Below are 27,454 nucleotides of genomic sequence, written 5' to 3' on the forward strand. Positions count from 1 at the left end.
TTCCACCACAGAATTTCATAGCAATCTCCCAGACAGTTCTTTCTAGGAAGACTACTGGACACACCCTCAATTCTTCATTTATTTGATGACTAAATGAACTGGTTTCCCTAATGAACCAAATCAGGTAGGCTAGACTACTGTAGTTGAAGACACTGGTCCCGAGTTTTGGGATGGCTCTTCATGCCAGTAAGTCATCTCATCCGTTTCTATCAGAGAAGAAACCTAAACTTTTTCTTCTCTCTGGCCACAGCAGCAACAGGCAATAAATGTAGCCTTGTGTGTCTATAATAGAGACCTGGAGTGCTGTTACAGTGGGAAATACAGGAGGGGAAACATGAAGAGGGAGGGATGGGGGCTTGAAGACTCATCTAGGGGATGTGCCTGTTGCCAGTGAAGGTAGAAGGAAAGTGAAGGAGTGTCCTTGCTGGGAAGGCAGTGAGGAAAAGCTGGATTCAGCTACTTGCAGTCTGCTAGTTGGGTTGTGATGCATTAACTCAAATGGTGGATGTTAGGCCTTAATTTTTTCTGTAATGACTCAGCTGAATTAGCGCATGATGTGGGGCTTTTCTCAAGAAACAATGAGGAAGCAGGTCCAAAATACATGAAAAAGCACGGTGTTTATACTTTTTTTGACTACCTTAATTTTAGACCAGTGTCTTGTGCAGCAAATCTTTAAGGAACAGTGATGCTATTTTTCTGCTGAAGTTCATACTTCAAGTAGCTCATGCTACTAAACTGTTATTAGCCATACAGCTTAATAGTTTATCCTCAGTTCAGTTTGTTTGTGTATATTTGCATACTCAAGGATGCTCAACCAGCAGTATTACAACAGTAATAATAAAAACAGTTTATAAAAGCCTATAAAGTTGTTCCTTTTTGCCTACTAAGAATCCATTGCTTTGTAACCTGACAGGCAACAGCAGCAGTAGCAGCAGCATCAGTTGCATCAAGAGATTTCAGTGGTGTAGGGGGATTAGGAGAACTCTTGGAAAGTTCTTCAGAAGCATCAAAGTTGAGTTCAAAGAGTGCTAAAGAAAGAAGAAACAGAAGGAAGAAAAGAAGACAGAAAGAAATGTCTGAAGCAGAGGATAAAGGAGACACTGATAAGTTCCCCAAGTCCGAGTCAGAAGACAGCATCAGAAGGAAAAGTTTCCGCTTCTCCACAGAAGGAAGTCAACTGACATATGAAAAAAGATTCACATCTCCTCACCAGGTACAGCACTCTTTTTTTATTAAATCATACACGTCTACTCTAATTTGGTTTTGACTGACATTGCAGCAGCTTTGCATATTGGAAGTTACATGAAAGGTGAGTGAAGGGAAAAACCAGTGGTAGTACCGTTAACAGTGTTAGAGTTTGATATGGTTTGAACCATTCTATTAGCAAAGGGATAAAAAGAACATACCAAGGATAATTATAATTAATTGAAACACTTCTGAAAATGTATTTCTGAAGGTTTGTTTGGTAGATTAGAGAAAGAATCAAAGACTCTGTGATTAGTACTCATATTTGCATTAATCAAGCATAGGTTCTCTGTTGTGCATCCCTTTCAAAACCACAGAAATATGTGGGGTTTTTTAGGCAGACTACATTATCCAAATACCCTGCATAGGAAATTCCACACTAGCATTAGTTTCTATTGTTTTCCTTAATTAGCTTCTTTAAATGGTAGATAATGAGAAAAGTAGCTCTAGTACTCCACAATAAAGGCAAACTACATAGGGATTGTCTCAGTTTATATTTGTAAGACTTTAGTCATAATGTTGTTTTTCATTAGAAATCCATTATACAAAATGGAGAATCATTATAATCATAGGAAAAAATAGTTTAGGAAGGACCTCTGGAAATAGAGTCCAAACTTCAAAACTCTACTGTCTTAAATCAAAGGATCTCATCTGTCACTTAAGGATAACTTTGTTTATTTAAAATGTACACACAGTTATGGTATTTGTAGAAAAATTGCTCAAAATGCATCTCTTCAAAATGATCATGTCTGGTTTCAGCCAATAGCTGACATTTACCTACCAATACTATCCATGTTTAACTACCAATGTTTATCCTATTTAATGTTAATATCAAGTGTGTTATTTTACAGACTCATATAAAATATGAGATTCAGTGGCAGAAATACTTTACACTCCAATATATGCACTGAGGGGAGGAAAGCTTAATTTGAGACAAAGCCTCAGTAATTAGTCAAGTATAAGGGATGATACCTTGTCTGAAAAAATACATATGCATGTCTAAGGAATTGAAGTAATGCTTATTATGATTGAGAAGAATGACCAGGTTGTTCTCTGGATAAGAAATAATTAAAATGTAAGAAAAACAAATTATTAAATCAATCTCAACTCCTTTGAGTAATACTGTAAAAGCATATTTCCAGTCTAATAAAATGTAGCATTAGTATTGGGCCAAAGCTGCTCCAAAAAATATTTTATTAATTGGAGCGGGCTTTGAGTCAGGCTGATACAATGGAGCTACAGCCAAATGTCTCATCTTACACTGTACAGTCTTGTCTCACTTCGATATATATACACATAAGTGCCTGCACCTCATAGATGAGGATGGTGAACGGCTGGATTACACTAAAGAGTCACTGACAAAGTCTGAGCCGAAAGGAATTTCTGGCTGCTAGTCCTGTGCTTTACTTGATCATGGGCCTTTCCATTGTCTAGTCTAAATTCCCTGATGCTCTTTTATAAATGATGAGACTGATTAAGGAATACATTATGTTTAGATTAGACTAAATACATTTTTTAGTGCATGGAAAAAATACTTAATACAGAAGCATATATACTAAGGTGAGGAGAATTTGAGATGAAGAGATTCCATAGATAATATACCTTTTGCAGCTCTACTAACATGGAGTAAAACATCGTTGTATGTATTAGATCATACTCTGAAACTCTCAGAAAGCTTTCATCCTGTCAGTTATCAGAAAGAACTGTGACACTGCCACAGAAACTTAAACAGCTTAGGAAAGCAAGGCATTTCAAGGGACTTTTGATAACATTAAAATTAAATGTGAATTCATGTTGCAGAATAAATAATTACAGTTCATTAAAATCAAGGGAAAATAAATATTGTATATGTCTTAGATTTGACAGAAAATAATGAAATGGTGCAATAGACAGGAAACAGCTCATCTTAAGATGTCATGAACTACACAGCAGGAAGGAAATAAGTGATCAACTGATTTTTTTTTTTTTTTTAAATAAGATTTTAGAAGACCAAGAGACTTATATCAATCAAATAATCTCATTGAAGATAATTTATTAATTAAAGACTGTCTTGGTAATTGTTTTTACAGTGTAAAAATGCTTTGGAGCAAACGTTGCCTGCATATAACTGAAATAAAACTTAGCTGACACAAGAGTGGAAGGATGATGGGCCGTAGAACCAGTGGAGGAAGAGCTGGTTTGACTAGTTAGCCATGCGGTTCGTTAGGTCCTGGTGAAACGGGCGCAGGGCATAAAACAACACGGTAGAATGGTAAGGGGAGATAACCTGCCCAGTCGGATTCTGTAGAGCAGGACTGTACAAATGTAACTACTCCTACATAAAATCCTAAAATTACATTTGGCCCTTTGAAGGCAACCGCGAAGCTGATGTGGCCCCGGTGAAAATGAGTTTGACACCCCTGCTGTAGAGGTTTTGTCCTTTGAGACAATACTCCATGTGCAAAGAGTGATGCAGCCTGCAAGAAAAGCCAAACTTTCCTTTTAGACCTTATTTCCCAGGAGCAGGTAGGCACAGATTTCTGCCTCTACATGTGTTAGAATTGCAGTCATTTTTTGTCTGAATCCAGCAGGGACTTGCAGAGTCAGCATTACTCCTCCCAGATCCCAGAGGGGCCTGATCTATTTAGCTGTGCTCAGAGCATGGTCACACATACTGGAAGTTCTGGACTACATGCACATCATAGCAGCCATGGAAACATGGTCTAAAAAAAGCGGGTAGCAGTGGTAGTCAGACAAAACCTAGGGAGCGTGTGATTTTTTTCAAGGACTGTAGTTTGGCCAAATACATTTCCAAAGGAAGGTAGAAAGGGTGCAGTAATTAGTTTACCACTTTGTCAGAATTCAGTGTGATGCTTTATAGCAGCTAGAGCTTTTTAGATAAAATTATCTTTCAGCATAAGCAAAATAGCATTTTTTCTCCAGGCAAGTTTACATAAATGGGTTAGCAAAACCATTTGGCTGATATTCCTCAACTCAGCCTGAGGCTGACAGCCAGCATAGAAAATTTCAGCCCAAATTATTAAAATTTGGTATATCTGTAGGAACAGAAAAAATACATCTCACAAAAGGTAAACACTTGCCAGCCTTTATAATCAGCAGTACTACCAGTTCAGCACGCACATGATGTGTGTGTATGTATAAATCTGAGTATGCATATACACAGATACATATGGATTTATATACGTATACATACAGTGTTTGGTTTTCACAGTATTAATATAGGCTTATATATTATTGCACAGTTTTCACTTTATCCTGGAGAAAAACTAAAACCAAAACCAAACCAAAACCCCCAAAAAAACCCTCCAAGCCCCTAAAACAACAAACACTGCTGTGACATACGAGCACTTTACACCTGCAAAACTAGAGAAAAATAGATAATAATCTCAAACCAGGTTTTTTATATACCAAGATGTGAATGTTTGTACAACTGCAGAATTGAAGAAACCTTAATGCAAGGTTTCTTTTTTCCACAATTAGTACTCATGTTATTTATTCATGAATGCTGTTAATAAAATATGTAGCAAGGGAGAAGAACATTCCATTAACCAGCTTCTACTCTAATTAAAAGATGAGTTACCAACAACCACTGATTTATTTGTCTCACTGGTAAGAGGATATCTTCGTGTAGCGGTGTCCCTGGCGAATGCGTGCTGTGAGCTGCCTGATGGCCCGGTGGTCCCTCCCGGTGGGTGTGCAACCCACTACAGCCCCGCAGTGCTCTGCCGAAGAGCGCTGCTGGTCACCATCACACTGCACCCCAGAGCTGCCCCAAGCAGCTGCCTCTGTCCTCTAGTTTGAGAGCACTGCATATGTCGTTCCCACACTATTGAGCCTATTGTGAAGAGGGCAGAAAAGTTCTTTACATCAGCTTAGACTGAATTGAATACCAAACTTAAGACCACTTCTGCCTCTAGCAGATAGAACAGAAAACAATGATCAGTGAGCATTATTGTTATTCCTAGGGATACAGGTGATGAAGAAGAGAAGTCAAAGACTTGAGCTCTGTCCTCAAACAGAAGAAGGAATAAAAGACAAATAGCTACAAAACCTTAATAGTGATGTTGAAAACTGTCTCCAGCACAGTCATGGGTCTATACCAATTCAATCTGTCACCTTTGCTCAAAACTGTCCAAACTTACTTAAGTTTTCTGCGCAACTCTTCCTCAGTCCTGTTACGTTACCTTAAAAAGAGTTTTCCCCCTCTACGATGGGTCCCGCAATGAGTACATTGCCTGAACTGACACACTGATACTATTGAAGAAAAATGTGACTATCCTTCCTCCAGCACTGTAACTTTTCTTCAAAAAGCCAAGAACTTACAACTTCAGTTCTAATGCTGTTTTGGTTTTGTTTGTTTTATATCTTTTACAGTCTTTGCTAAGCATTCGTGGTTCCCTGTTCTCACCAAGACGCAACAGCAAAACAAGCATTTTCAGTTTCAGAGGTCGTGCAAAGGATATAGGATCTGAAAATGACTTTGCTGATGATGAGCACAGCACTCTTGAAGACAATGAGAGCAGAAGAGATTCTCTCTTTGTTCCAAATCGACATGGAGAACGACGCAACAGTAACATTAGTCAGACGAGTGTGTCATCTAGAATGGTACCAGCCCTTCCAGTAAATGGGAAGATGCACAGCACTGTGGATTGCAATGGAGTAGTTTCCTTGGTTGGAGGACCTTCAACTCTAACTTCACCTACTGGTCAGCTTCTACCAGAGGTACTTATCAGTAAACAAGTAATTATTACAGTTTGGTTCAGGCATGGAATTTTTTTTTTTTACTGCTCACCTCTGCATTCCTTATCATTTCTTAAATCTGTGAGAAATAACTTGCAACAGTTTCTAAACAACAGAACACAGAGGAAAAAGAGTCCTCAACCTGCTATGTGTGAGCCTCAGTAAAGTATTCTCCTTGCCTTCAGCAAGATATCTGCACACAGAAAGAAAAAACACAAACTGAATTTGAGAATTTGTGTATAGTTGCACCTCGTCAACAAAGGTGGACATTTGATTTGTAACTAAGGATACAACATGGAAATGTGTATAGAAAAACACCTACGAAGTTAAGCAGAATGCGGTTACTACTCCCATGATAGTGAATAGAAATACCACTTACTTAATTTATCTTAAAGAAATTTTTCTCATAACTTTTGTGAGAACAATACATAAAATTTGTTGCAATTATGGTACATTTCAGTTTCAGTTTCAGCCTTCTGTAAGCTCAGATGTTCTTTCAAACTTAAGGAAAAGCAAGCTTTTTCATACCTAGTATTTTAATATGCATTCTGGATAGTTATTTTGGTGGGTATAATAGCACTGTATTTAACCTGAAAAATATTTTCATTACAAATAAGTATTGATACTTCATTAATCCCATTACACATCTATTTTCATTTTTCTTTCTCATTCTCTGCTACCTTGATATAGACCTTCATACCAGAAGTTCAATCAGATTACCTTAGAGGTTATGTGTGTATAGTTCTATTCCAGAAATACATTCATTTGAAAAAAAAAGATTTAGCCTTTAAACTCAAGAGTCTTCTCTAAAGAAATAGTACTAGTGAATGCTCAAAAATGGCTTTTCATCGTGACACTAAGATAACCCTGAAATCCCTTATGAGTTCTGCAGGCTTTTTTTCTTTTTTTTTTATCTGGATGAGGATAGAATAATGAGAACAAGAGTGAGTGGTTTGCATGAATCACAGAATCAGTGGTAGAGCTGGAACCAAGATTTAGGAACTTTTTAATCCCAACCCTGTATTTAGATCTCTAGGCTACACTCCAGAAGACAAAGCAACTGTAAGGACACCTATATGGTACAGAGTAGTGGCACATTAGGCACATTTAAATCAGAGCTGAATAATATTGCTTTGAAAAGATAATCAGAAGCCATACAGAAGAGAGAAGACTTGCATATTCATTACAAGAACAGGTCACAAATCCTGTATGAGCATTGCGGTGGGTGAGAATTAGGTAGAAGAAATATTAAATAAAATGTTACTTTTTTCTCTCATGAAATTTTCCAGTAACACATATTAGATTAGGAATGCAGTTCATAGCATCAGAGAGATAATGAATTCCTAGAATTAAGCTCACTTTGCTGGTATCAAAGTTACTTTCTTAAATAATAGCTCACCTCTTTCTGAGCTCATTCTTTAATTATTTAACATGACTAGCTCCTGGAAATTTAAGGCGACAGGTTTCAACTTCGAATATTTTTTCTTAAAAGAATAATAATAACCACTAGCAAAAAGATACCTAGCAAATATTTTGTTCACAGTCATTTAATTGAGAACCCCCTTTGGTCCCACATTGCCTTGGTATTGTGTCCCTCAGCTGATTATTTGTAGCACTGCACAAAATTCCTACAAAGTTTCTCAATAAAGAACAAAGAAATTCCTACAGGGACAGAAATCTTCAGTGTGTCAGGAAAGTTTAGTATGCTGCACAAAGCAGATTTTTATTATCCCTAAAATATATAGAGAGTAAATAGTGTTAACTGGCTTTTGAAAAAGATGTTTTAATTCCTCTGTATTTTATTTACAGGGCACCACTACAGAAACAGAAATAAGAAAAAGAAGACTGAGTTCTTATCAAATTTCCATGGAAATGCTGGAAGATTCTGCTGCAAGACAAAGAGCCATGAGTATAGCCAGCATACTGACAAATACAATGGAAGGTATTTGACGCATTTTATCTGAGAGGCAGTTCAGTGATTTTCTGCTAACTACATGTACAAAGAAATTATTTACATCATTGCCTTTGTAAGTGTAAAACAGGACATGTGAAATGTCTGAGCATCAGATGCAAAAGGCTTTTGAGCATTTCTAAGATAATTTACACAGTCTAAACGCTTAGTCATTTAATTTTCATGACACCTTCCAAAATATTTCTCTATTGAGTGGACTAACAGAGACAAAATAATTATAGCTAGGGGAATGCCAGAGCCCCAACAGACAATACAGGGATTTTCTTCCTGGAAGACATCAAGAGGAAAAATCAATTAGGATACACAGAAATGCTATGATAAGGTAGTGATGTGCAAAAAGTCATTTCCTTCAGACTTAAAATCCAAGGATAGACAATAGGAAAACTGAATGAAAAAGATACTTGTAAAGAAAATGACCAAGTGTAATCAGCCATGCCAATACACATGAACTGCCTTCCTTGAGCGTTTCTTGAACTTTCTTAGGTAAGTACATCAAAGATTAAAATATATTATTTTGACTATATGAAAAAAATATACGTCGTTGGAATTTTTTGCTTATTTAGTGGAAATTGAGTACACTCGCATTCATGCACATGCCAATAAAATACTTTAATAAGCTTAAAGGATCTACCTACTGGCTACTGGCACAGTGTGACAGTTGTTATAGTCAGGCAAACCTGTGCAGGTCCTACAACACATGTTCTAAAAGGACAAGAAATTACCAGGAAAATTTACAATGTTCTTCAGATTACTTTAAATCAGAATTGAAATATACTTTTTAAAGTGAGTTCTGAAGCCCTTTGCTCTCACATAAAACAATAGGTCCTACCTCTCAGCATTCTGTGTTACATGTTCAGAAATGTGATTATTCCACCCAATCCATATATGCCTTCAAAAACACTGACTGTCTTGACTGTCTTTGTTATGGTTTATAAAGATTACAGAAAACATTCACTACTTATGATACCCTTTTCTTCCTGGAGGTTACAGGCTACTGTAATGGGAGAGCTTGGTAGTTTTGAGTTTGAGTGCTGTAGCAACTGATCTTTTAACATCCCCTAATTTTGACCATATAGGACAATATTAGAGGCTAAAATCAATCCACTGCTCCTCAAAGTGTGGAATTCAGCACTAAATCTTTATTAGCAAATGCTGTAAAACAGCAAAATCACCCCTAAGTGTCATGATGACAGAGACCTCCCTGTGCTCTAAGGCTTGCAGAAAACTGGCAAATTTCAGATTTGGGTTGATGCCACTAGGTAGAAATTTTTATTGAAATTATTGTGGCCATTTCTTACATATTTTGTAGTATTTCTCACTTAAACAAATATCAGTCTTCCTTCTGGGCTGTCCTCAGACATCTCATCACATTAGACATTAATCTTTCTATTAACTAAGTAGTAAGTTACTATTCATCTATAACTTTGGCAATGTCGGCAATGAAATGGAAGAAAAAATAGTTTGTAAAGATCCTTATTGAAAGCAGAGTTGTTCTGCTAATACCAACACTGTTCTGTTTTTCAAATCATAGACACTGCAACTGTACATTTTCAAAGCCAAATGATAATTTTAAAAATAAGAAAACAGGCACTCTGTATGTTAGAAATATTGATTCAAATAAGAAGTTATAGAAATGCACACTGAGTCATTTATCTGTTATGATAGTGGTAGTGGTTCAGTGTAATGGGAAATATTATATTTTTAGTAGCTCAGATCAAAATATGTACATGTTACATACCTAACACAAAAACCTTGTGTTTTATGAAGCTTATACAAATCATATACATCATCGCACTGATGATGGAGTCATGTTAACTTTGAATACCTAAAATTAAGACATCTGCTGTAAGCAACCTAACTAAATGTCTAGACTCTCCCTACTGTCATAGGAAAGAGACAAACAGATTTCTCTCTTTAGATAGATGTCTGAGATGATCAACTCGTTAGTGATAACTTCACTGTCCACTGGCTGTAGGGGAGCTTAAATAAATTAGATGCTTAACTTTAAGATGGTTAAACATAGGTAAGGGAAATCCCATGTCAGTGTGAGCTGTTTATTTGAATGATTTAATCTTTTTATATATTTTAAAGAACTTCCAGAGGGTGTAATTGGAAGGTTTGTGGTTTTGTTTTGTTTATTTTTTTTTTTTCAGAGCTTGAAGAATCCAGACAGAAATGCCCACCATGCTGGTACAGATTTGCAAATACTTTCTTGATCTGGGATTGCTGGAGTCCATGGTTAAAAGTAAAACACGTCGTCAATTTAGTTGTGATGGATCCATTTGTTGATCTTGCTATAACTATTTGTATTGTTTTAAACACCTTATTTATGGCCATGGAACATTACCCAATGACAGAACAGTTTAGCAGTGTCCTTTCTGTGGGGAACCTGGTAAGTAGTTTGTCTCACACTACTTGGTGTAAAAATACCCTATCTAAAAGAAGAAATGCACTAATGCATTGCATTGGTTTTAAATTTATTCCAGGTTGTTTTTTATAATCAGTTTAGAAATTGTATATATGATTTTCACAGATAAAGCAATTTTGGCTGGAACCTTTAACTTTCATGAATCTATTTTGTCGCTACTATAATGAAATAACTGTATATGTGTGGAAGTGCAGTCTTCACTGAATTGTCGGATTTCTTGAGGTCTACTTTGGCTTTTTTCTTTATAATGTTAAGATAGATTATCCAATTTTTACCACAGTACTTATATTCCACTATAGAAAGTATTTTTCTTCTGTAAGAGATTGGTGAAGTATTCAGATGTCAGAATTTCTCTTTGAATTTTTTTCAATTATGCTACAGTGAAAGTACATGTTCAAGAAAGGCATATTTCTTGGCAGCAAGTTAGTAGTAAGTCCTTGCCACTTTAGGTAGCTAAAAATACTTTAAAAACTAGATTATTACTTATTCTCTAACAAAAAGCACATTGTATCTGTAAGATTATTAGTGATGCCTTTCCCAATTTTAGCCTGATCCAGACATGTAATTCCTTTTCTGCGCACACACATATACGTGGCATAACACTTCGATGTTCTTGTCTGCTTCTCTCCATTTGCTTCTGATGCTCAGGAAGCTGAGGACTGAACCTTGCAAGTGTTTATTTCAGAAGATTCATCCATTTTTAATTTTTTTGCCAGCTCACATAACTACCAATAGTTTACACAGGAGAGCTCTGGATTGCCTCACACAGCATGCAGTCCTGAAAGCCAAAACCAGCCAAGTGGTCTGAATTAATCACTCAAAAAGATTGATTTTGAAAAGTCTGCTAATGTTTCAATGGAGCAGTAATAGATTTCTCTGTCACAGTAGGTTTTAAAGCCCAAACATTCTCCTTATGTATACTGGTAATACATCCTCCTATGACTTTTCTAAAGAATAGAAATGATAGTGAACTTACTACTTACATGTTTGTTCTTGGGTGCATTACAGTTTCCTTTCTCCTGGACAATGATTTTATTACTGGCATATTCTTATATTAATCAGAGATTACAGACTGTCATATTTTAAAATTTTGGTCTGTCGTATTAGAATTATTTCTCCCCAACCATTTATATTTACAAGCTCTTCTGCCTTTTCCCATCTTGTGTTATTAATTTTTTACTCTAAGCCAGCAGCAGTCATATTTTAACTACCTTTACAACAATCTAGTATCCTTAATCGGGACTAAATATATGCAGTGAATACTATTCCTGCTGATTTCAGTTAAATTTTTTGTTCCTCACTGTGTTAACCTATTAACCTTAATTTTGTAATTTCCATTCAAAATATGTTAATTTGCTCTTTGCTTGTGACATCACGGTCTGTTTGAGGATAAATTAAATATGACAAACATGACTCTGCCTTTTCTGTAGCATTTTAATGAGAAGGAAGAAATAGTTCTAAAATGCAATTATTCATTTTCATAATACTAAAATTCATTCAGTATTCAATAGTCAAGAGTAATTATAAGAAAACTTGAGTTTTCTTCCATTGAAATGTATTTTTGTGTATTTGGAGATGCAGTTATGCTCAAGAAGAAGTAGTTTGTGGATGGGTCAGGTTATTTTTGAAGGAAATATTTTAAAATGAAATTAGTTTTTCCCATTATTTTGACAAATATGACAGTTTTGTCAAGAATAATCTTGCTGTATTCTCTTGACCACACATAGCAATACCTGTTACCTTCTTCTGATTATATGGTAACATCTATCATCTCTCAATTTAATGGTATAGTGCTTCTTGCTACATTTCTAGTTTCTCAAAAGTATACACTTAAAAAATTGGTAATATTTACACTTTGCCAATGGTGAATGTCTCCACAGCATTATATCCACCTCCTAATCTTCTTAAATTAAAAGTTAATCATGAGTATAGTTATAGAGTGTCATAAAAAGTCAGCTTTGTTTCCATAAAACTTGCTGTAAGAGGACTGAGAATAAGCTGAGTAAAGTACTATGACAAGGCTATGGCACAGTATATTGGTTCACTTTAGTAGACTTTTGGATCATCCAGGATATCCTTTGAGTGTCGTGCAAAATATTCATATGTTTTTAGTGGTTTTGCATTATACTCCAAGAGCATCAGTAATTTCACACTTGGCGCTTCTAGATATTTCAAAGAACATTATCACCATGAAATTCTTCTTCCCAAAAGGCAATAGCCATCACACAGAATAGAGGCTGTGCATGAAACCTCTATATCCTTACATGAAGTCCAGTGCAAGAAACTCCAGCTTCCCCTGTTTCAGCCATACTCTTCAGCTCTGACCTAAAACAGAGACCTTAGAGAGACTGTTCTTAGAGAGTCTGACCTTAGAGGTTTCTTCTAGCACTTCCCTTTAGACTGTGAGCAAGAAAAAAACATGCTGCCAAGTCTTCTTTTGCTTTACTGGGACTACCCTCTAGACAAGGGGTGTCAAACTCATTTTCACCCAGGGCCACATCAGCCTTGTGGTTGCCTTCACAGGGCCAAATGTAATTTTAGGACTGTTAAAAAGTAACAATAAATTAAATTACTCATAACATCTCAACTAATTAATTACATTTTGTTTTAGGTATTCACTGGAATATTCACAGCAGAAATGGTACTAAAGATAATTGCCATGGACCCTTATTATTATTTCCAAGAAGGCTGGAATATTTTTGATGGTATTATTGTAAGCCTTAGTTTAATGGAGCTTGGTCTTGCAAATGTTGAAGGATTATCTGTTCTTCGGTCATTCAGATTGGTAAATACCTTGATAATTAAAACATCTGCATGCAATTGTTTCACTCAAAAAAAAAGTGCCAATGTCTGTAATAATTACCAGTACTGTGAAGATATATACTTAAATGGCTCACACTGTTTTTCCCACATGCCTAATTTGTAAGCCATATTTGATAAGTACAAGTTTAAGATGTTTGTCAATAGATATCCTTTGATATCTCATGGTACCAAATTATCCTATTGATAACCCATCCTACTGATATCCTTTGCCAGCACAAGAGTAACTACTACCTTTTGAGAATTTTGGAAATCTTGTTTATACTGATTTTGTTAAGATTCATCAAAGCTGAATAGCTGTAAAAACATACATCTTGCCACCAGGATAAAGAATCACAACAAATTTAATCTTTATATTGTGAACAGTACTTTGTGCTAGTCATAAAGCCCTTATGTAGATTCTCTTCTCACAACATTTATTTTAATGGGCACCAAGAATAAACATTCAGTAACTCACATGTAACAAAGAGTCATCACAATATGACCCTAGGATGGCACTTAAACTGAAATATTATTAAGCTTCTACTAGAAATGTCTTTTTTAATAGAAATTACTACTGTACATGAACTACTTTATAGGTATGTTTACTGAAGGCACAAAGTTGATTACTTAAAAGTTTGTCTTACTAACAGTTCCCACATCACCTGAAATCTTAGAATATTTCCTAGTATATAGAGCAGGAAGTAGTGACTTAGCTTATTAGCACCAGTCACAATGGTACCCAACTTCACATACCATGATTTAGTTACTGAAAATTATTTTTCAGTTAGTGTTTATGATTTGAATGGCCGTGACAGTATCAGCATCAAATTGTTGCTTCAAAAATTGTCATCTTACTAAGTCTGGAAGACCTAACGTGGTGCTAAGGAAAATGTGGAACCAAGCCAGCAGAGAGGGTGTAGTGAAGGTGATGAAAAGAGCACAAACTTCAAAAAAGTGTTTAAGAATTGTTCAGTAACCATCTGTAAGTGGGTGTTCAAAAATATTAAAATCAAAAGTGGTACAAAGACAAATTGTGTGTTTTGTTTTGTGGTTTTTTTTCCTATATGCATCTCTGCGATGAAATGCTGAACAGTCCAGTTTAGGCAAATACACCACGCACCCCGCTTTCCACTAAAATAATATGTTCCTACTGAAGAACAATGTAATCTACAGAAACTGATATGCTCTGCTAAACAACTGCAACCTAGCTTCTGTTTCGTAACTAACACCAATGTTTCCTCTGTGTTTTTGTTTTTCAGCTTCGAGTTTTCAAACTGGCAAAATCTTGGCCAACTCTAAATATGCTGATTAAGATTATTGGCAACTCAGTGGGGGCTCTGGGGAATCTGACCCTGGTGCTGGCCATCATTGTGTTCATTTTCGCTGTGGTGGGGATGCAGCTGTTTGGGAAAAGCTACAAGGAATGTGTCTGCAAGATCTCCAGTGACTGTGAACTTCCACGTTGGCACATGCATGACTTTTTCCACTCTTTCCTGATTGTATTCCGAGTGCTGTGCGGGGAATGGATAGAAACCATGTGGGACTGCATGGAGGTTGCAGGCCAAACCATGTGCCTTATTGTTTTCATGCTGGTCATGGTAATCGGAAACCTAGTGGTATGTGATGAACACTTCTGAACATTAACTCTGATGCAAAATGCATGTAATTTACAGCTGGGCAATGAGAATGTTTGTTGTATTTCTGTTTATAACTAAAAAAGAAATCTGAATGTGCTAGAATTTGCATAAAACCAGATTATGATCCCCTTCGCCCTCTTTTCACTCATTTCTGTACACTGAAGTGCTCTCACGATGGAATACACCAAAATGTCAAGTCAAACACCCTATCATGGAAGTGCTGCAGCTAATTTAGAGGTGCTGTTTAAATCCAAATGTCTTTCTAACTACTCTTGAAACAATAAAGCTGATGCTGCACCAGCTCCTGGGCAGCTGCTTCTTCAGAGAAAAAGAAAATCTAATGCGCTTCCTTACACCCATTACAGCTCATTCCAGCACTCACTTCTGACTTAATAAAGCATAATGTAGCTGTTGTTATATAGAATATCTTGAATGTAAGGAATGAACTTTTTGGCCTGTTTAGGTGTAAAAAATAGAAATGAAATACAGAGTCACTGGATGTCTATCCTAAAAACGCGTTTGAAAGCTTCTAACTCAATATTATAGAAAAAAGCAATTATATAAAAATTTTAATTCAAGCTGACAAGTTAATATGCCAAAGGTTCAATTGTTAAACATTGAATTGGTGAGAACTTCTTAGAAATGAGGATTATATGAGGAATGTACCATTTACAGTTTTACTTTAAGTTTCTTTTGCTGTTAATCTTTGCAGTTCATTCTGATATGCCTACAAACTATATTTCACTACCTGTCAAAATTATCTTCTTTTAGTGTTATATTTTAACATGATTGAGCCTTTTATAAATTAGAATTCAAAATGTTTTTACATGGCCGTGCAATCTTGACATGATATCAGCAGAAATGTGCAGAGGTCCAGGAAGAAGTTATGATCAGTAACCTGCTCTACTATTTTTTTGATTTTTTTTTTTTAGCATTAGCTTCAGCATAGACATACTGTTTCGGATTCACATTTTATTCTTTCTTCCAAGTGCCGTTTTACCTTCAGGGGTCTTTTCTGGAACTGTGAAAGTCTGCAGAATTGAGTCTCAGAGAAAGTCCAAATGAGAGGCCTAACCCATTTAGCAATGGGAAACCTTATTTATACCATTTTGCCATATCATGGCAACTTTCGATGCCTGATGGTATATCAGACTGAAAGTATGAAATGATTAATTGCTTATAAGATTTAGTGAAATACATACAGTTTATAGGAGATTATATTAAAACAGCTATAATAATGTTTGAATTCTGAGGCAGTAAACCACAGTTCTCAGGCAATAGTGGGGCTAAGATTTTTACCTGTTGATGAAAGAAGTCCATTTATTTTATATTCTTACATAAGAGCAAACAAAATGTTCATTTTTTGTCTAGTGAAAACGGAAAAAATCCAATTACAAATAATATAGTATTATAAATAATAGAGATTAAAGTGTGAAACTATTTTTTTAGATATTCCTTTTATCCTTTTATGACAAGCTTTATAGAATTTAAAAGACAAGCTCAGAATTAAGAGAAAATCATAGTCTCATGGTATAATCTTCCAAATAAGAGTTAGAAATTATAAGTAGGTTATTAGAGCATTAACTGACATTAACTGACAAGAGTTTCTAAAATATCTGCATCACAAAAATGCATCTGATGTTACAAATGATGTTTATTTAATTCTACTTAAATTCCAAGTGATTTTAAGAGATCTCGACAGCAGCTTTTCAAACTTCTGAGGAATACGTAGAGCTAGAATTTTTGTACCTTTTTTTTTTTTTTTAATTTTAGAGTCTAAGCAACTATGCTCGTTCAAAGAAAGATCAAAAATTTGAAATATTTAGGTATTAGCTTGTATTTTTTATCTTCTGAGTGAATACTGATCAAAATAAGTAAGGGGATCTTCTGTAATTTAAGGTGCTATATTAGTGAATGTTGCTTTTCAAAACAATGTGTGCTATTTGACAACATCCTGTAAAAACACTCAATTCTTGTATGTATGTATTTACTATTCAGCTGCATTCTCTCATCTTTTAGGTATTGAACCTGTTTCTGGCCTTGCTGCTGAGCTCATTCAGTTCAGACAACCTTGCTGCTACTGATGATGATAATGAAATGAACAATCTCCAGGTTGCTGTGGCGAGGATTCAGAAGGGAATAGATTATGTTAAAAAGAAGATACGGGAGTTCATCCAAAAAGCCTTTGTTAGAAAGCAGAAAGCTTTAGAGGAAATTAAAGCACTTGAAGAGTTAAACAACAAGAAAGACAGCTGCATTTCCAATCATACTGCCGTGGAAATAAGCAAAGATCCGAATTATCTTAAAGATGGGAATGGAACCACCAGTGGTGTAGGCACAGGCAGCAGTGTGGAAAAATATGTGATCGATGAAAATGATTACATGTCATTCATAAACAATCCAGGCCTCACTGTGACAGTGCCAATTGCAGTTGGAGAATCAGATTTTGAAAATTTAAATACAGAAGAATTTAGCAGTGAATCTGATTTGGAAGAAAGCAAACAGGTAAGATTTTTTGTATCTTAACAAATAAATTGAATTAATACATTAACATATTTCATAATTACATATTTAGAATTGTTTAAAAACTATCATCGCAGGAAAATATATTTCATATTTTATTATTTTATGTAATTATAATTCAAGAAAAAAACTACCCTATGTGATGATATGCTAGAGGGTCCTTAAAAACATTTTGAATACTGTTTATTAGGATTTGGAAGATGCACGATTTTAAATAGGATTATTTCTTTCACAATTTTATGAGGTTTTAGGACTAGCACACATCTCATAAGGCATTCTTTCTGTAGTATACAATGCGATTAGGTGTTATGAAATAACACCTCTGTTTAGGGTAGTTCTAAACATGAATCCTGACAAATCATAAAGCAGTGATGTATTCTGTCTGTTTTAAATGTTTTGTGATTAATATTCATACCAATTTTGGGTTCAGAGACTATGGCTGGCTGAATTGAAGTAATCCAGATACCAATCAATGTCATGGCAAAGCACTACCTCAGGTTATTCTGGAGAACAGAATAATCCTATAATATAGATACATGTGGAAACAGTTTACTTGAAAGCCTTAATGCTACTGTTATTGTTCAGAGACAGAAGTTGGTCTGAAAACCAGAAGTCCTGTGCCTCAAAGTATGAGTGGCTCAGATACCAGAAGTGATCATGAACAGGTGATAATGGTATTCAAGGAAAACTTCCTATGTTGGAGTAATAATCAATGACTAGCTAACAAATGCTTTAGCAGAATATAATTATATTCAATAACATTAGAAATGAGGGAACTGTGAGCTTCAAGGGATCAGGAATGATGGATAAATATGTTTTCAATTAGATTAGAAACTATGATGTTGTGTGATAACTCATTAATACACAAGGGTTTGTTTACCATAAAGCTCTTCTATAAAGAAGCCCTACATTTATGACTGTATCATAACTGTAAAGCTGCCAGATTTGCAAATAATACTGTATTCCTCAGCAATACCAAACTACACTACATAACAGTAATGGATAGCCATGATCCAGTTAATCACAGTATGGTCTTTTTTGCTAAAGAACATAAAGGAACACAAAGAGCGTGTGTTTATTTGCAACTACAAATAAGGTTAGTCTGCATAACAATTGTAAGATTAAGAGCAAGATATTATATCATCTGACTGAGTTGCTCAGTTATGAGAAAAACATTTTCAATGCAGACATATAAGATAGCATAGCAGTAATGCTTACCCCTGACAATTTAAGAGTATAAGAGACACAGTTATGAGATTAACCAGTATAAAAACAAAGCTTTCAGAGTGACTCTGGGTCTGAGAGTTAAGTATTTTTCATGTAAGCTGATCAATGAACCTTCAGCAAAGTCTTCAAAGTATTTTCTTATATTTTGATGTTTTTTAAAATGACATTTTACTATAAATTTTGTGCTTTCCTTGCGGTTAGTTTTGATAAGTACAGTGATGAGTGCCTTCCTGGTAACTCCATCTTATGAAGTTACATGCCTAAAAATTTCCCAAACATATTACTTTCTTAAAAGTGTGTACTGTGCATTAGGAAGCTGGGAAGCTTAGAAGCTCTGCAGATGCTGAATGTGTGGTTCTGTGACACGTCAGCCCCAGGAGCAGAGCTGGCTTGGGAAGTTCCCGTCCACACCTGGCTCCCGGTCTCCTGACAGTCTTTACCACTTTCTCTGCTACAGGGCTTGTGGGTCTGTATTATAAGGCACATCACCGGAGTGATGTCAGTTAAACAACATTGTTCCATAGTTATTATTTGTTTATTTCTTCTTTAAGACAGATCAAATGGTTCTGTTTACACTGTACTGCCATACATTCTATCAGAACGGCTGAGGACAAACCAAAATGCAATGCAAAGGCAGAAACTCCTCTGCTTTCAAGTGAATATATGATGTAAATATGCCCCAAGAAAAAAAGAGTAAAAGCCCTTGTTGTGCTGAGAAGTTCTGAATGATACCAATTGCAAGGTGACTTTCACAAGTCAGTTGCTCTTTTCACTCCCATCTTTGCTTGGTTCAGGCATCATGCTTTTTTCTTCTAAGGCTATTCTCAAATTTCAGGACCATAATAAATTGAAAGAGATTTATTTTTTTTTTTAATGGACTTCAGATCTATCCATATGTCTTCAGGAAGAGAAACTAAATCCAAAAGTCTGTATGAACAATTTGAAAGCAAGTATTTCAGATGACTGTGGGAAATCCACCAGTGAATGATGGATGGTGTCTACATCAAGAACTTGTAGATAAATTTTCAACAGAGATAGGATAAGTTTAGTACTTCTGTGAAGCCTCAAAATTTCCATAGAATATAATAATCACTACCATTACGAAGCTGGAGCAATAGGGCATCCATCAAGCTCTGCTCACTCACAACTGTTCAGCGCTTAACTGTCCGACATGTATTCATACAGTGCAAGTGTGCATACTGTGGATGGTATCTAATAAGACAGGAATTTCTTACCAGTGCCCTGAAAATTGTGAATTCTGTATTAGCTGCAGTTTCTGCCCTGGATTCCTTAATCCATTGCTTTGGGATGAATTTTAGGGAAAGGATAAAGTGCTTTTTCTTATTGTGTGCATAAAAATCCACCTGCTTTGGTAATACATGAAGAGATGTTCTGATGTGTGACAGGAATTTGTGACGATGACCAATCTTCTCCTATCAAGTCAACAGTACTGTTCAATCTTTTGCTGCCTTCTGATTGTCTTTTGAGGAAGATAAAGAGTATATTGGCGCAGTGTTTAAGTTACTTCTCTAGAACAGTACACCATTGTTTGCTTTATTTTGCCTCTCGAGGGTAACCACTGAGACAGCATTCCTGCCAGGAGAAGGCATGGTCTGCAAAACAAGGGATAAGAAGCCAGAACTTTCCTGCCTGAACTGTGGCAGTACATAGCACTTAAAATGCCCTCAGGAGGTATGCCCTTTGATAACTTTTTTGTTTAACAACAGAGCTGTGGGAAGGTAGATCTACACAGGAACTGTAAAATTAGACATTTTTTTTCTGGTGTCTTACTGACTGTCACTGATGTTAGAGCAGAATGATTATTTAAAGTCTATCAGCAATAACAGGTCATGCTGGAAGTGGGGCAGGGCCAGTGCCCCTGAGGAGTGTGCCAAGAGCAGGTAATTACTATAGCAACTGTAACTGTGGGTGAGTGAAGAACAAATTGTAGTTTTTGCTATTTTTATAATTGAATATACTATGGTGCAAAATAACTCTGACCACCAAATTTCTTTTTGGAAGTCTGGCTCTTTTTTTTTTTTTTTTTTTTTTTCCCTTTCCCTCCCATTTAATAAAAACACTTTCTAATTACAGAATCACAGAATCACAGAATGTTAGGGATTGGAAGGGACCTCAAAAGATCGTCGAGTCCAATGCCCCTGTCGGAGCAGGAACACCTAGATGAGGTTACACAGGAAGGCATCCAGGCAGGTTTTGAATGTCTCCGGAGTCGGAGACTCCACAACCCCCCTGGGCAGCCTGTTCCAGTGCTCTGTCACCCTCACTGAGAAGAAGTTTCTTCTCAAATTTAAGTGGAACCTTTTGTGTTCCAGTTTGAACCCATTACCCCTTGTCCTGTCATTGGTTGTCACCGAGAAGAGCCTGGCTCCATCCTTGTGACACTAGCTAACAACTTCCCAATCTACCAGAATCTATCCTGGAACCTGGTTGCAAGTTCCAGACCTAAAGAAGATCTTTCTAACACACACCACTAGAAATTCGGGCAACTCTCTGTTTGGATGCAGCATAACAGTAACATTTATAAGATTTAAAAGTTACCCGCTACTTTAGAGTAATAGTTGGCTGAAAGAACCTGAAAGAAGTGAACACTTCATTGATACTTTGAAAGAGGATTGCTTTAATATCTATTATCAGAAAACAGACAATGAATAACTAATGAAAATATCCAATGAAATAGACATCAGAAATAACAGATTTCTGCTCTGAAAATAAGATACTTGAGATAATTAACTTTGAAAATAATAAGAAAATTAGAAGTAACTAACAGGAATAATTTGGTGCTTTTTAAAGTTAATACTGAGGATGCTGTTTCTATTAAAAAACATGCCTGCTAATCAGTGAAATAAATGGACTATATCTATCTTACCAAACATAAGCCTTCAAACTATCGTATTTTGGTACCACTTCACAACTGTTCATTATACCTGAGTCACAACTTTATTAATAAAGTTCTGGATTTCAACACAGAAAAGTAATTTCAGAGATTTTAATCAGTTATGGAAAGCTTATTTCACAACTAAAGAAATACCTACAGGCCTTTATCATTCAGAATTCCAAAAACCTTTCTATCTACAGTATATGTACACTAAGTACAAATCCAGCTTGGAGAAGTAAAGTTGCTCAATTAACTTCTGAACCCACAACAGAGCGTTTTAATAAAATTAAAAATACTCCTGATCATCTAATTACCTGAATTTTCAAAACAAGGAATGAGTTCAGTTTTCTGACTGGCTTCACTAGTGCTTTTGTGACTTTTTGTGACTAAAAAGACAGGAACAGAGTTCTTGCATTCCCAAAAGTTACGCATTGCCATTGGACTTCAACACATTTCTTAGCCAAAACATATCAAAGTAGTTATTTGATCCATTTTTTGGATGATGTTTTTATCGCATTTCTTTTAAAATATCCAACAATCTAAATTCTGTTTTCTAAAACAGACCGGTTCTGGGACAGTATCTTCAAAATTCACAGATTCTTTAAGTTCTGGACTAGCTGCAGATAAGTAATGAATGATGCTGTATCTCTGGATACTCCAATGGGCCACTGTCCACACACCAATCCAATACGCTTTTGAAACAATTAGAGAGAGGTTCTGGCATCAGACGTATATAGCATACTGAATCTAAATTAGAAAACTTACACTATATAATATTTCATCACATTTAATTTGAACAGAAAATAAGGAGGTTTGTTTTCATTGAGATCTGTAAGTTCTAACACCATTATTAGAGGAGGAAGGAGGAATGGGAAGACATACATCTATCTTCAAAGTATTTTGCTTCCTTTATGTACTCTTTTTGCAAATAAAAGAGATAATCACATAGTCAGCTAAATGAAAACTAGAACAATAAACCAAAAAACCCTTAACATTTTAATTAATATGCATTAAGCACTATATAAATACTGGAATACTTTCAAAATCTGCTAACCATGTCTTTACTAATTTAATTCATTGTATTTTTATTTATGAATTACAGTTTCAGAGTGCAAATTCTTAGGTCGAGCTTCTGCATTTCTTATTTCTCTAAAATAAACTAAAAAGTTCTGTAGAAAAGTTTGCTGAACATTTCAGGTGGTATGTATTTCCCTTTTTGCCAACTGATGATAAAATATTTAATAATTATGTTTTAATTGTGTTAAAGCCATGTTTGAATTAGAGATTCCAAAAAGAGGAAAACTAAAGATCCTGTGTCTTGAACTTCACAACCTACCATTCTTACTTCTCACAGGGGTAAAACCAAGCTGGAGCAATCAAGAATGCAGCTCTGGTGCTTTTTAACCAGGTAGAGCAACGTGTCACCACTTTCACACAGGTTACCTAAGCAAGTTATACATATATATGTGTACATATATATAATCACTTTTAAATGGACTTTGACTGGCCTGCATGCTATTCAGCTATGTACCTTCCCTATCCATTGCAAGACAGTAGAAACATGCACAGCTGCTCTCTGCTGAGTCTTGGGACTCACATCACAGCATGGTCAGGCGGGACTGGCAACCCCAACATACATTTTTTAACTCTGCTAATGATTTTTCTGAATATTTTAATACAGTCTTTAGCAATAACTGCATGCTCTAGAGGTTTTGAAGTATGGCTCATAAAAGTACTGGAATGTTATACGGTAAAGAGGCCAAAGAAAAAGGGAGCATGCATAGTTTTTAAAAAATAAAAACAACCCTTTTTGATTCAGCCCTTATAAATGTAAATATTTAATGAAATGTGTGAAGTGATATATGTAATGATTACTGCCACAACTTTAGCTCCTTAATGACTAACAGTTAGCACTAGCTACTATTGCATAAAAATTATGCTTATAGTTTTAAATCTACAATGCACTGTAATGCAAATCTTCCAGGTGCTACGAACTACCTTCTGTATTCATTTGGGCAGTGCATATCTTGAGTTTTCTAAGATGTAAGCAGATCAAACAGTTTCATAATTGCTACTATTTTGCTTAGCAAATAAGCCCCCTTATAAAACTCTCAGAGTAAAGCACTTTACAAATACTCTTTTCTTAAACTTTAAACTCCTTCATAAATAGTGATATTTTGGAATGTGTTTCACGACAGCAGCCTGTGACTCAGCTGGAGGTTTCACTTGGTGTAAATTAGAAAGACTATGGACTAGTCAGCATCATTTCTATAAAATTCCATGCATATTTACCCTAGTGTTTTTTCATTATAAGCAAGTATAATCTCTGCTGATGCGTAACTGGCAGAGCCAACATGGCACAGGAGCCAAATTTACATGACACATAGGAGGTCAAATTATCCTAGTAAAACTAGCCATCAGAATGTTGTTGGAATTGAGATTTCAGTCCTACAGCAGGATTCAAAGCTGCTTCCTTCAGGCACAGTGTCACGGGCTACAAAAGGATAATCTAATAGGGTTTTTTTGTGCCACTGATTATAGTGTGGTACGATCTACCTATATTATATCATAGTATAAATTGTCCAGATATACCAAAATAAATCGATATTTGTGAAATATTCTGAAAATTCTCAGATTCTACTGATTAAATTTTAAACCAAGATATGCTTCAAACATCAAACAAAACTTTAAGGAAAGAGATTTTTTAAAGTAGATTTCTTAAGATTATATAAACGTCAAATATCCTATGATGTGAGATGTAAAGTCAGTTAGAATCACTTTGTAATTATTGATCCCCATTATTTTATGTTTTGTCACCCAATTACAGTGCAGCTTTCGAGATTCGAAGGATAAAAAACACATGGCTGAATTACCAAAGACAATTTGTAATGGCTGAATCCCTTTATTTTATTGTCACCTGAATCATGAAGCCGTTTGTAAAGCTTAAAATTTTAGTAGCCTGCTCTTGCTCTTATTGAAATCTAGAATAAAATCAAATGAGAGCAAGACCAGGTCCTAAGTGAATGCATTTAATTGTAAATGGGCACATTAACATGCTGTTGATCAAAGCTTGTTTTAGTGATCTAAGCTGTTGAAAAGAGATGCACTGCTCTAAAAGGACAGTATGGAGGCTGATTCTACATATACTAACCAAGTATTTGGTTTGGTGATGAAGCATTTTTTAATGTTATATCCTATACAATAATATTTATAATACTGTTTTCAGAAAAATATAATCCTAATGAGGTAGTCTTGGTTTTTATTTTATTTTTGTATGTGGTTTCCACAGTATTGCCCAGGCTTCTGCTTTAGTCAAGCATGTTGTTTTGCTGATTCAGGCCTTGAGAATGCTGCATCATAAGCAATCGCTTTAAAATGTTTCCTTGTAAAGGAAAACGTGATATCACTGAGGATGAAAATAAGTATTTACAGGGCATGGCGTGTTCTGGTGGCTGATAATCACATTTTTGAGGTGAAAAAAAGATTGTGTTAATCCATCATGTATCTCGAGCTTCCTACTAGTTTTATCAGTTTTATTGCTAGAAAATGAAGATCATTAAAGTAATCTTATTTAAAATGCAATGGTTCTTTCCTAATTTAGAGTCTTGAAGTGAAGAAGAGGAGTTCTATTAACTTAATGACTTTTTTATTTAATAGTGCAATTGTTTTAGATTATTTGAAAAAGAATGAAGAAAATGCTTTATGTGAAAAACAATGAAGAGAATTACAGTAGGTTTTGTTTGTACTGATTATAAATTGCACCTCAGACACTTGGTTTTAGCAACTATGCTGACAGGACTATGCAACAGAGTTTACATGGGAAGATGCAGCTAAAAAATTGATTGCCTTTTAATTGGCACTCATATAGGTGAATAATTGATGCTTACTCTGAACCTTTATCTTGTTACTATTAAGTCAGTAATTGATTTAGTGATGATGGATCAGGCCATGAATTACTTTAAATTTTCCTAACTTGAATGTCGCAGATTATTATTTTCACAATATTTGGCTTTTATTTAATGAAGAAATTGCCTACAGTTTCAGTGACAGGTTTCAGACTTATTTCTTTGTATTACTATGATGTATAATAAGAGAGTTGATTCAGAAATCTTATTTCATTTTTGAAAGAGAGCCATACGTGTGGATAATAAAGTGGTGTGGTAATAATGCTGAGTCCATTAATATGCATTTTGGTCTGTAAAGGTATTACAAAAAGCAAGGTTTAAAATATTCTCCCTATGTGAAGTACGTAACATTTTGTTTCAGACTTACTCATCTACATGACCAGTAATAAAATTATTCCATTTAGAGGTAATACGGCTGTAACAATTTTACAAATATGAATTTTGGAAATCCCAGAGATTGCAGTATGAAAAGGGAAACATGATATTTTAATATGTTTACTAATCAAAAATTAACCACTGGAAAAATCCAAATCTCAATGAATTTATCCAAATCTTTTCACATTTGTCAATGTGATTTTCCATGTATGACAGACCATGATATTTAAAAAGGGAAAGAATGTTCTTCAAACTCATCCATGTGTGCTTGTCAGAAATCTTTTCTATTATGCGACAAGTCCTTTATTTTTGGGCACAATGCAGTATCAGCCATGCAACCTGATGTCTGAGTGACCCCACATCAACTACATCTGCACATGTGTGTGAAGGGCAGCTTCTTGAAACTTAACCCTGAAATTACCCATCACCCAAAATAAATGTTTTCAAAATTTCATTCATCTCATGAAAGAGTTGAATATGAAGAAAGAATTGCTTACCAATGTAAAGATATATGTGCCATTTATTTCATGTCTGGCAGAAAAAAATCCCTTGGCTCCCAATGCATTTTTCTGAAGGGACTGGGTTTTAAATGAAGTTGTACATAACCAGTTTAAATTTGCAGAAGTGCCTCTGAAGAAGAGAATACATGGAAACAACACTTTAAAAAGTTATTGTTCATTATATGATGCAAAATCATTCAAATAATCTGAACAGTGTTTTTCTTTATATTCTAAAAATGTAACTATCTTGAAAACTAAATAAGAAAAGCAATTGGTCTTAGGCATTCTCTCAAAGAATTTGTGTAGAAAGGTCTTCATATTGGTCAAAGGGCATGATCAGATCTGCTTAGCTGAAACCACAAATTCAGCCTGTGACCCAATGCCCTTTTGTTACATCAGTGAGTGTATAGTCTAAAGTATTTAAATTAGAGGTGCATTCTAAATTCCTCCTTGAAATTCGTACCTATTACTGCTACCTGGTATATACCAGAAGTATTTTACTGCCATGCTTTTTTTAATGTTGCTTTCTGATTACATGCCTTGTTTCACAGTAAAAGAGAATGCATTTTGGATGAAAGCAATTAAAGACACAAATGGTATTGACAACTGAAAACAAGTTGCAAATTCTGTGTCTAGTTATTGCATTAGTTGTGCACATGTTTAGCAGGTTTGTCCTTTCAAAATATGCATTCTTTAAAGGACAAAATTATGGGCAGTCTTGCATGAATGATGAAAAGCTTCACCTGATCCAAATTTCAATGTACTTGGTAAAAAGTGACTTAATTTCAGTTGCTTCATATCACTCTCCAGTTCTTGCAGTTTTCAGCTCTAGAGGTGCTATATTTTTCACTGTACACAAAAATGGTAGAATGATAGAAAAAAACTGGATGGAAAGAACCTCAGGTGGTCTCTCAATATGCATGGGAGACTGGAATGCAAAGATACTTGGATTTGGTAATTTGTGCATTCTGCAAAAATTAAATTGCGCAGAAATACGCCATTAAATGCCATTAAATTTACAACTTTTTAATCCAGATATGGTGTATGTTTGTGAAAACACCATCTCTAGTGGACATGAAGAGACATGTGGAGCTTTCTGTTAGTTCATTCTTCTGGGAAAACTAAGACACATTTTCAGTGTTATCCTCTATAGTAAAGAAAACGAAATAACTCGAGAGCGTGGTACATGCAAGCTCTCCAGTTT

General features: G+C 35.3%; 1 protein-coding gene across 10 annotated transcripts in view; it reads left to right on the forward strand.

The window, feature by feature from the left end:
• LOC308041655 (sodium channel protein type 3 subunit alpha) overlaps positions 1-27,454 on the forward strand; it is a 60,394-nt gene that overhangs the window by 12,467 nt on the left and 20,473 nt on the right. For 3 of the 10 annotated variants that reach the window (XM_080346514.1, XM_080346513.1, XM_080346518.1), the window contains exons 10-16: positions 914-1,213; positions 5,620-5,967; positions 7,795-7,927; positions 10,111-10,349; positions 12,997-13,170; positions 14,447-14,803; positions 16,844-17,329. In XM_080346514.1, the coding sequence (XP_080202640.1) occupies positions 914-1,213; positions 5,620-5,967; positions 7,795-7,927; positions 10,111-10,349; positions 12,997-13,170; positions 14,447-14,803; positions 16,844-17,329 (2,037 nt within the window). Of the gene's footprint in view, positions 1-913; positions 1,214-5,619; positions 5,986-7,794; positions 7,928-10,110; positions 10,350-12,996; positions 13,171-14,446; positions 14,804-16,843; positions 17,330-27,454 lie in introns of all 10 variants that reach the window. The other 7 variants (XM_080346509.1, XM_080346517.1, XM_080346512.1 and 4 more) reach the window with 5 other exon arrangements.

Source organism: Nesoenas mayeri (genome assembly GCF_963082525.1).
Source record: "Nesoenas mayeri genome assembly, chromosome: 6".
Taxonomy (NCBI): Eukaryota; Metazoa; Chordata; class Aves; order Columbiformes; family Columbidae; genus Nesoenas; species Nesoenas mayeri.